Genomic DNA, 10339 nt, shown 5'->3' on the forward strand with positions numbered 1-10339 from the left:
CTAAACCACATATAAAAATTGCTTGAGAAATTATGCGACAATCTTTTAGGACTGTCATTTTTATAATAGTTTGCAAATAAATATACATTTTTTGAGACTCCTAGCAAGATTTCTTCATACTGAACATTACTTAGTTTCAGGAGTGGTGGAGAAAATGCTTGTTTTTCCAGTTGTTGTGAGGGTGTCTGAACATGGTCCTGTGGAATTTCAGTTCAAAGCAAACCCAGATGGATTAAATAAATGAAGCCTCTGAAATGCAGAGTGACTGGGGAAAAATGAACACAGGAGGAATGAGTTTGGATTATCAGACTGAAACTAAAGATATCTATGGACATATGAAACAGTAAAAGACAATTAGAAAATGTATTTATACTAAATTAAAACTTTATTGACTAATGTTCTCCAGACAACATGATCTGACAAACTATGGTTGCATACATGCAATGAAGTTGAAGACAACAGTAGTTTAACATGGAATGTCAAACAAATTAATATAATGTATTAAATGAAACAATTTATCTGTGTTGCTGCAAAATGAAACCAAGTTATGTATTTCCTTGGTCAATCTGTGTTCAGCTAAGAGGCTATGCATTTGAAGAAACTGGTAGATTTCTTTAGCATATATTTCAAATAAATTAGCTAGAATTGTACTCTTTAAAAATCCTTTCAACTTCACTTGCATTTCAAACATAATCTAACTGTAAACACTAAAGTTGCTAGAGCCATCTAGAAAGACCTAACTGTCAAACTCAGTGGACATTGCAGTTCAGTAAATGTGAATATTTAGAACAAGAAAAATACCAGTTACTGCAAAAGCCATTTAGGCATATTTTATTATTAATCCAGCACAAAGCACTTCTTCTAAGTTTCTCACATAAAAGACTAAAGCTTGCTTACAGTACTACATCTTCTATCATTCAAGCATCATTATTACCTATCAGGGAGATTGGCTAGATGACCTAATGGGTCTTTTCCACCCCTAACTTCTACAAAAGAAAATCATTCATGCCAGCAAGAACATGGTTCGCTACATCTTGGGCTTGATCCTGCAGATTTGTTGAGGCAAAACTCCCAACAACTTGAAAGAGAGATTTTCCAGAGCAAGACATCCAGGATTAGGCCCTTTAGATTTATTTATTTTTATTTTTAAAAGAGCATCCATTTAGGATACATGGAAAATATTTTATAGAATTAAAAAAATATAACAACGTGTGCTTCACTTACATTGAAGGAACCAGAGAATGTAAACACCATAGTGGCCCAGATCTTCACAACATCCATGAGAAAGTGTCAACTGCAAGTAACCTGTGTGCGTTTATTTCTCAGCTTATGCTTCTGAGGGTGTTTTGTGTATACCTTTACGTCCGTATCCACACACATACCTACACCCTTAATACACATAAAGGTGTGATAAAATTCACTAAAGGCAGCTGCTTGCTTGTCTTGATGCTTAAATCTGCAAGTGGCAGCAAACTGTGTTTCATATAATACTAAAGAGACTCTACACAAGTAGCAGGACACAAGTATTGCTGTGGGCAAGACTGTGTCGTTGCTGGTTCCACGTGTGTGGAGCCATCCCATTTACGCACATCACAAAATACACCTGCATGAAGGGCTGGAAGAGCAGGTGACCAAAGTATTTCTTAGTGGGCCATGCCTGAAATTTGAATTGAACGACTCAAAGACTAAGTTGTCCTCACAGGAGCCTTCCAACAACCCGGGGGACCATGTAGGAAAGTTTACCTTCAAAGTGCACTTTCTAAGAATGGAATGTTCTTGACAGGGAAATGATCAGAGGCAATCCTGGACTTTTTTGCATGTTGAATAGGAAAAATGTTTTCATCTTCAGGTAGCACTTCACCCTGACAAATGTGAGTTCAGTTATTATTGGGTTTTAGTATTACGGAAGAATCTTTAGAAACAAACATGATAGTACACACATACACATACACTCAGATATTTACAGCCTTTCAAGAAAAACAGCCCTTTACCTTAGTACTACCTATCTTTTTTCCTTTTTTTTTTTTTTTAGTATTTAAATTCTTTAAACCAGCTACATTAAATATCAACGTGTACTGTACCACCCCACACCAACCCCACACCCCCCAAAGAACCAGCAAGTATTTTAAAAGTTTGTTTGCTTGTTTTGCTTTTTTTTTTTTCTTTTATGATTGTTAAAATCTCCTGCTTGAGACTGTTAAGTACCACCTCCACTGGAACAAGATCAGCACTGACGGCATCTTCCAATGCACGTCGTTTTGTAGTTGAGCAAGTACTGCATCCAGAAGCTTAGATCTCCAGGTCGTCAGGTCGAGGCCTGCTGCTGGCTCGGCTGCTGGCTCTGCTGGGAGGCCTCTGGTCCACAATGGTGAGGGGCTGCAGCTCATGTCCTGACGCCAGTTTTTTCGTGTTCTGGTGCTCATCGGAGAAGTCGAAGGGCTGGGCGTGCGAGTTGGAGATGGTGCTGCCAGCCTGCCCCATTCTGTTCTGCTCCGCGCTGTAGTTGGCCCAGTTTTGCTCGCTGGCTTGCTTATTGTAGTTACGACAGGAGGAGTTGTTCCTGTCTCCAGTAACAAGCTTGTACCCTGGGGGAGACATGGGAGACAAGGGGGCGGTCGGTGATGAGCAGCCATTGTAATAAGCGTATTTGGGGGAGCCACAGTCCTTGGAAGGGCTCATGGCACCGCTGTGGGAGTAGGGGTCGGTTTTCCCTTTTACACGATCCTTGACACCCTTGAAGAACACGTAAAAAAGCTCAATGATGTTCAAGGCAAGAGACACCAAGGACACCACCAGCATGAAGAGGATGAAGATGGTTTTCTCGGTTGGACGGGAGAGGAAACAGTCCACTCTGTGTGGGCATGGGTCTCGCTCACAGGTGTAGATGGCATTCAGGCTAAACCCGTAAATGTACCACTGTATCAGCAAGAAAGCCACCTCGAAGACAGATTTAAACAGGATGCTGATGATATAAGTACGGAGCAGTCCCCCACGCATCTTCACTTTGCCATGCTCTTCGATCCCATACTTGAATTTCTTAATTTCTATTTGCTTGAGATGCATATCCACATTCACACCATCATTTGCCACTACTTTTAGCTCTTCTTCTCTTTTGTTCAGCTTCTCTTCTTTCCTCATTACGTAGAACACATGTGCCAGGTACAAAAGTGTAGGTACAGACACAAATATGATCTGCAGAACCCAAAAGCGTACATGGGAGATGGGAAAGGACTTGTCATAGCAGACGTTCTCGCAACCAGGCTGCTGAGTGTTACACCGGAATGCAGACTGTTCATCTCCCCAAGCAGATTCAACTGCTGTTCCCAATAGCAAGATTCGGAAAATGAAGAGGACAGACAGCCACACTTTCCCTCCTGCAGTAGAATAGGCTTGAACTTTGTCAAGAAGTTTTCCCAAGGCACTCCAATCACCCATCTTCACAGGATGCTGGCTAAACAAGGACACAAAGGAAAAAAAATAGCAAGGGTTAAGTCACAGCTTTAATACCTTTGACATACTAAATCACTGATCAATGCTAATAGAGCAGTGTGGTCAACTTTGTTGTAATTAATGTATTTTATACAATCTGAAGAGAAACTGGAGTTTAGTAAGTCTGTAGGTGAAGTGGGAAGTCAGGGAAACTAAAAGAAAAAGTAACATCTAATGTCTCAGAGCACAATTGAAAAAGTTCCTAATTCTAATTTCACTCCAGTTTTCAGGAAGGCCCATGATAACCCTCAGTGATCACTGTGGTTGGCTCAGCTTCCTTGATGGCAGTCTCAGTTCCATTACCTACACCTGCCTCAGGTGAAAAACAGATGTGACAGCTGAAGCAGGGTGTGGAATAAGTAGTAGCACTGCCTAAATATCCTGGGAATATATGAAAGATTTCTCAGTTTCAGTAAGGATTGATCATTCACTGTAATTCTTATGTTCACTCTTTCAGATACTAAAAAGGCAAACCACAATATAACCCAAATACAATAGGTTATCTTAGGTTAATATTAGGGTCACATACCTAAAATTCTGCCTTTGTAAAATACATGCCATTTTTCCTACACAGCAATATTAAACTGAGCTTCTGCCTGCAACTTCATAGCATGTAGTAGGTTTAAGGATATAGTTCCTAATGATGCCAAGTTTATACTCTAATAAACTTCAGAAGAAGCATTTGCTGTCTAAATTAAGCTTATACATTAGTATTTGCATCACGAAGATCAAAGAAAGCATTATTTACCTACAGTTTTATTAAGGAACAAAAAATTGTAAATACATGAAATACAGCTAAGATCATGTTACTATATTGGAGGAACTGGTTTCCTGTTTATCTGTGATTTGCTTAATTTATTGGAGTTTCAGGTTTGTATTTGCATCTTTTAGTATTTAAATTCCTTCTTTGTCTTGAAAGGAAAAGATTTAGCAGGAAAAAAAGGTAAATATGCTCAGTTTGTAAGGCAACTCCTGGCTTGTAATTTGCATTCCAAGTGTTGAACACTGCAAGTTTTAAGCGTCCTTCCTGACTTGAGTTTTAAAGTGCTCATTTCTGGGACACAGGCAGCTTCTCAGGATATCTGGAAACACACAGGATGACATATACGAAATAAAATAGTTTGTTTGATGTTTTGGATTCCTAAGAAAAAAAAAAATTCACTATCAATTTTTACCAACTGGACATAGCAATTTTATTAAAACTTATATTTTTACTTGCCCAACATGAAAAAGCATGAAATCATATGAAATCTGGAACTTAAGGAAAAATAATCATGAGGTTTCCCTTTTAATGTGAATGCTGCTGGGCACAGATATTTGTTCCATGGATGCTGAGTAATCCCTTCCTGGTATTAACAGTTTTGATAATGTCCAAATGATTTCCTCCCCACTGCATCATGGCTATATTCCCTAGTGGAGGTCATTTATAGAATACGTACTTTTTGGATAATTCATAAAATGGGAAATTTTAGCACCAAGGAGACTTGCTTTCAAGAAGCGGTGAGTCACTGGGAACACAAGAGTATAAATCTGGCAAACTCAAACATAACAATAGATGCCAAATAAAAACACACCGTTCCTGCCACCGAGTCTGAGAGAGTAATGGGAGACAGTGTTTAAAGTACTCGCTCTGATAGCTCTGAGATGCCAATTATCTTTGAACCCCTGAAAAATACCCCAGGGCCATTTCCTCTATCTGCCTTAACAGCTGGCTCAGAAGTTCAGCCACTGCAGCCTGTTGACCCTTCCTCATGTAATTAGCTCTTCTCATGAATGAAGCCCCATCAAAGGATCAGGCCTGATTCAAACTTTTAAAACTGGGAGCCTCTGCCAGGAGGAGCAAACACAGCATGTTTGTCTCTGACACATCCCCTCAGCCATCTTCAGCTTTCATCCTTCCCAGAAAAAGTGAGTTTGTCTTTTTGGGCTGGAGCGGCAGAGAAGGAGTCAGGCAGCGATGTGTGGAGGTCCCTGGGAAGTCTGGAATGAAATGTGACCACGTTCCTCCTCAGGCAGGGATTGTTAAAACAGAGAACAGCCTGTAACCATACAACACATGAAGTTTGTTTTAAACGCAAGCTATTTGCTCCATGTCCTAGTGCAAGGGGACAGAAGGAGCCTTTTTCAAGTAACAGCTTCTTGATTTAATTAGTCAGCCTTCTAGTGACTAGAAACTATTGGGTTAACAGACTTTCCTCAGACTCCATGTACTTTTTTTACTGTCTAAATGTTATTTCAGATTGAAAGCCTGATTAAGAAAACAGAGGATATGTTATTTCTAGGCAGTTATGTGTTGTTTGTTTTCTAATTACACTCCTCTCTGGTTCATTAGTGCAATATGATTTACTTCAGTTTTGACCTACTTAATCCCACACCTGCAGTATTTGGAGAATTTACTCCCTATTTTTTAATTTGCTTCAGCATGCAAAATTGCTAAGTTTCATTTGTGTCTGCTGGCAATATAAACTCCAGGAGGAAACATTCCATGCTTGAATTACTCATACATAGTTCTGAAAAGCAACTTTTTAAAAAAGAGATCAGTTACATGCTAGCCTTTGCCAGTGATAAAAAAACCCACATCAATTCAAAACATTGTACTGTTAATCAGATAACCTTGTGGTGGCACAAATATATTATTCCTTTTCTTAAGTGGATTCCATTGCTTTATGAAACACAGTACTTTGCTTTGTTGTAGAGAAAATTCATTCATCGGATCTAACTTGTTTACTTTCAGGGCACTGAAAGACCAGTTTTATTAACCGATTACAAATCTGTTTACCAGGTATAAAAAGAGGTTTTGTATCAAACAGGTACTTAAGTATTCTAGCTTTGTAATTAGCTTGAAATGGTTGGCAGACAACCTTTAAAAATAGCTCTCTAGCTTTCTAGACTTTAGCTTGTTTTAACACTTCCAAATAACTTAAAGGAGTCCACTGAATGACACAGGCTGGCCTATTCAATTCATACAAACTCATTACTTCAGGAGTTTAAGGATATGGCTGATGATGAGTACGTGCATTTCATGAGTTCCTACTGATTAATACTTTACAGGATCATAACCTTCTCTGAGGCAGACTAATGCTGGCCGAGTATTAAAATCCAGCAGTCTTTAAAAGATGGATTTCTTCCAGGTCCTACTGTGTGTGGGTAAAGGCAGGGAAAAAATCCATAGAGCAGCAGGAGATCTGACAGCATTCATCTGCACGGGTTTAGGATGACCACATATATAAGACATTTGATTTGTAAGCCACAATTAAGAAATTCTAGAACTGTTTTTTATGAGCGGCATTCATCATGTCATCTGGTTCATATTTTCCAAGGAGAATAATGCAAACTCAGTGCTGTGGTAATGTCCTAGGTCTGACTACAGTGTTAGAAGGTCACATGCCAGTGGACGGAAGAGCAGCAAGGGTTAGAGTGGGTTCTAAAGTGGAATTGTGCAGTTGAAGTAATTGGAAGGCCAAAACAGGCCAAAGCTTCATATTTCCAACTTTTTCTGTCTTTGTATTTGTGCTCACACACACCTAGACAACAAAAGAGAAAGCTCTGGACCCCAAATATAAATCAGCTTGAGCATTTCCAAAAAGTAACATGAATCACAGAGAAAGACTATACAACTCATTGGGTTTGGACCTGCTGGAACAGGGAAGGCTACATTTCCAAAATCTTATAAAAATAAGCAAATGCCTTGCAGACATTCCCTTGGGAAGGTATAGTTCATATATAGGTCTGCAGATGAGCTTCAGTTTGTTTCATCCACAGGACAAAGATTACGCACAAAATGGTTGCAGTAACTAGAATTTAGTGTGTCACAACTGTGGTTTTCCCTTTGTCTGCCAGTACTGCTGGTGGTCAGTCACTACCAGATCTACCTCACAGCCTCTGCCTTTCCCATCTTGTGCCCTCCACACCTAATTTAATTTTAAAGCATATTTGCACAGGCAACTGTAAGCACTTTCTTAGATGTTCCCTAGTTGTACCAGTCAGGTTTATCCTCTGTGTTAATGTTTAGATTCATCCCTCTCCTGACTCACTTTGTAATTAAGGTAAGGAATGCTGAATTCCCTGAGGGTGCCTTAGGCCCTCTGATGCTCCTGCTTGAGAATCTAGAAATCTGGATGTCCAAGTACATAAATGGCACAAACAACAGTCCAGGTGCCTCTACAGGAGACAAATTCAGTGAGTAACCTGGGAAAGAGATACCAAAGATTGGGGGGAAAGAAAGCAATGCATCTAATGAAACAGATGCATTGCTCAATGTCCTCTAACCTTCCCCATACCCACAGGAATCCTTGGCCCTGGTTCATTGCAGAGGCAGATAAAATTAGTCTCTTGGGCTTGCATAATATGAGACCTGAGATAACTTTAGAGTGTTGAATCTGTCTGCACTCTTGTGTGTATAAGCATTCAGCTTTATGTTGCAAATCAAATCCCTTGTCTCCATCCCTGTCTTCCCTCTCCTGATCCCAGCCTGCCCCTTGCCTTTCTGCCATTCGAGTGCTTGTTAGGTATCGTGGGTCAGTGCCAGTGTTTGGCTTTGAAGTTTCTGAAGGAAACACTTCAGTAAACATCCCAAAGACTAGAGGCTTAAATTCTGCCGCGTAGTGTGCTGTCCAGATGTTAAAAATGGCAGGATGAAAGCTTCACGCAAGTCTTCTAACTCGCTCCCTATGCGCACACACACACACAATCGCGCGCACACATTGGGACAGACGTCAGGCAAAAGGTGTCCATATCCCATTGTTGTGCTCATTGCCAGGGTTTTTGTCATAAGAATCACGTAAAAAAATGAAATCCTCAGAGGAAATATGCTGCTCCATGAGGCTTGCTGGTTATCTCAAGGCAAAATATGAGGACACATATAAGCACACAATATCCTTGTTCGTGCGTTACTCGATAAGATAGACTCTCTGCTTTGTCTGTCTTTCAGCTGAAGGCTCTTTTTTCTCCTTCCTCGTGCTGCTTTTTAAATACTGGCGAGCAGCAGGCAACAACTGCTACGAGGAATCACTCCAAGTCTCGCAACATGAAAAGGTTTTGAGTTCTCCAAGAGATGCTGCTCAAGTATTTTTTCATCTGCCTTTTCACAATTAAGTCTTTGAGGTATTACACAGGGAATGTGTCATATGTGGGTTATGTACAGTCCTTCCTAGACAACTTTCATTTATATCTACCCAAGACTTTCACAGACATTGCCAATGTGGTAAGGCATATCATGATATCCCACATTCCTCCTCTAAAATCCCTCACTGAGGTTGCTAAAACAGAGTAACTATATACAAACCAGGTTAAAAATCCATAACCCGGTGTCTGGATTTTATCACATCTATTTTAAAAGAAAAGGAGAAAAAAACTTATCAGGAAGACCACGTGAAAGTCACCACTTCAGTAGCTGCAGCATTTAACAAGGCATCTAATTAAGGCGCTTGCTCTGCTCAAACTATCAGGCATCAATCAGGATTTCCATATGAAAGCAAAACGTGTGGGGAAGGAATGGGACGCATCCAAGGCAAGGTCTCCCTGTTGCTAACTTCTGATGCAATTTCGGTACAGCAGAGGAGAGTGAAGCACACCTCGGCTTTTTCTTTAAAAGAGCTGAGATAGCCCGAGAGGCAGTGGAGGGGAGAGATCGCCTGTGGCAGCAACAAATCTGCTCAGCCCGGCGCTCACAACTTCGCCGCAGTTCCTCCTCCGGCCGAACAAGGTTACAAGTTGTAAAAGTGTAGCACTTCTGGAAATGTATAGAAATGTGACAAAAGAAAGCAAAGCATTCCTCCAAGCTGGAACTGAGCGCTTAAAGAGAATCTGCGCTGTTTAGAGATGTGTGTTTTTAAACAAGTTCAACCCTCAACGCAATAACACAGAGTTCTTAGGGCGCAGGGGAAAAAAAGAAGAAAAAAGAAATGTTTTCAGAAAAACAAAAAAGGATAGACAAAATGATGAAAAAGTGAAAGAGGAAAACTTTCAACTTACCCTTGCTGATCAGCAGTGAAAATGGATCAGAGCACTTCTTTGGAGGGTTAAACTAAAATGGAAGAGCACGCTCAGGCACTCAGACCTGTCTATTTAAACTTTAAAAGTCTACTGCTGTTTTGTATTTTTCATCCTTCCTTCCCCACTAATGAAAGAAAAGTGCTGATACCTCGTAAAAGTTTTTTCTAACTTGGAACACTGGGAGAGCTTTTAACAAGTTTTCAAGCCTCTGACTGTGCGAGAGGAGGGGAGAGGGGAGGGGAGAGCCCAGGAGGAGGGGCGCTCTGCGGGCGGAGAGCTCCGAGCTGGGGGAGGAGGAGGAGGGACGGGATTGAAGGCACAGCAAAAAACCAGCCCGCGGAAAGCCTGAGAGCATGGCAGCCCACTCTTGCTGATGTAACAAAATAAATGCACGGGCAGTCAGCAGCCGCTCCACAGCCCCCGGTCACTGGGGCACCTGGGCGGCGCGGTGACCGCATCTGGGCTCGCCGGACACAGATGCCACAAAGCTGGCTCTCTGGTGTGCGCCAGGGGTTTCACTGCAGGGAAAGGCAGAAATGCAGGGAAAGGCAGAAATGCAGGGAAGGGCATTCATGAGTAACCAGCGTGGACATTCTGGATGCGGGAATTGCATCTCCTAGCCACCACTCAGGAGAGGAAGCCCTCCCAAGCCCTCTACTTTTTTGTTGCGAACACAGCCTTGTTTACCGAGGTCAATTTCCTTTACGTGCACACATGAAAGCACACACCAAGAGCAGCGTGTTTGTTTCCACGGAAGATACACATCACATATTTTTTAACGATTATTTGTGTGTGCACGTGTCTGTCCCACGGGAGAAATGAAGAAATTATCTCACATTCCAGGATATTCTTTCCA

The 10339-nt window shown here is 41.2% G+C and overlaps 1 protein-coding gene across 1 annotated transcript; it reads right to left on the minus strand.

The window, feature by feature from the left end:
• Positions 1–366: 366 nt before the first annotated feature.
• GJA1 (gap junction protein alpha 1) lies at positions 367–9705 on the minus strand. Its single transcript, XM_059469447.1, has 2 exons — positions 9463–9705; positions 367–3451 (listed from the first exon to the last, which is right to left on the minus strand). The coding sequence occupies exon 2, from the start codon at positions 3433–3435 to the stop codon at positions 2290–2292; it is 1146 nt and encodes a 381-aa protein (XP_059325430.1). The 5' UTR covers positions 3436–3451; positions 9463–9705; the 3' UTR covers positions 367–2289.
• Positions 9706–10339: the final 634 nt, after the last annotated feature.

Source organism: Ammospiza nelsoni, chromosome 3 (assembly GCF_027579445.1).
Source record: "Ammospiza nelsoni isolate bAmmNel1 chromosome 3, bAmmNel1.pri, whole genome shotgun sequence".
NCBI lineage: Eukaryota > Metazoa > Chordata > Aves > Passeriformes > Passerellidae > Ammospiza > Ammospiza nelsoni.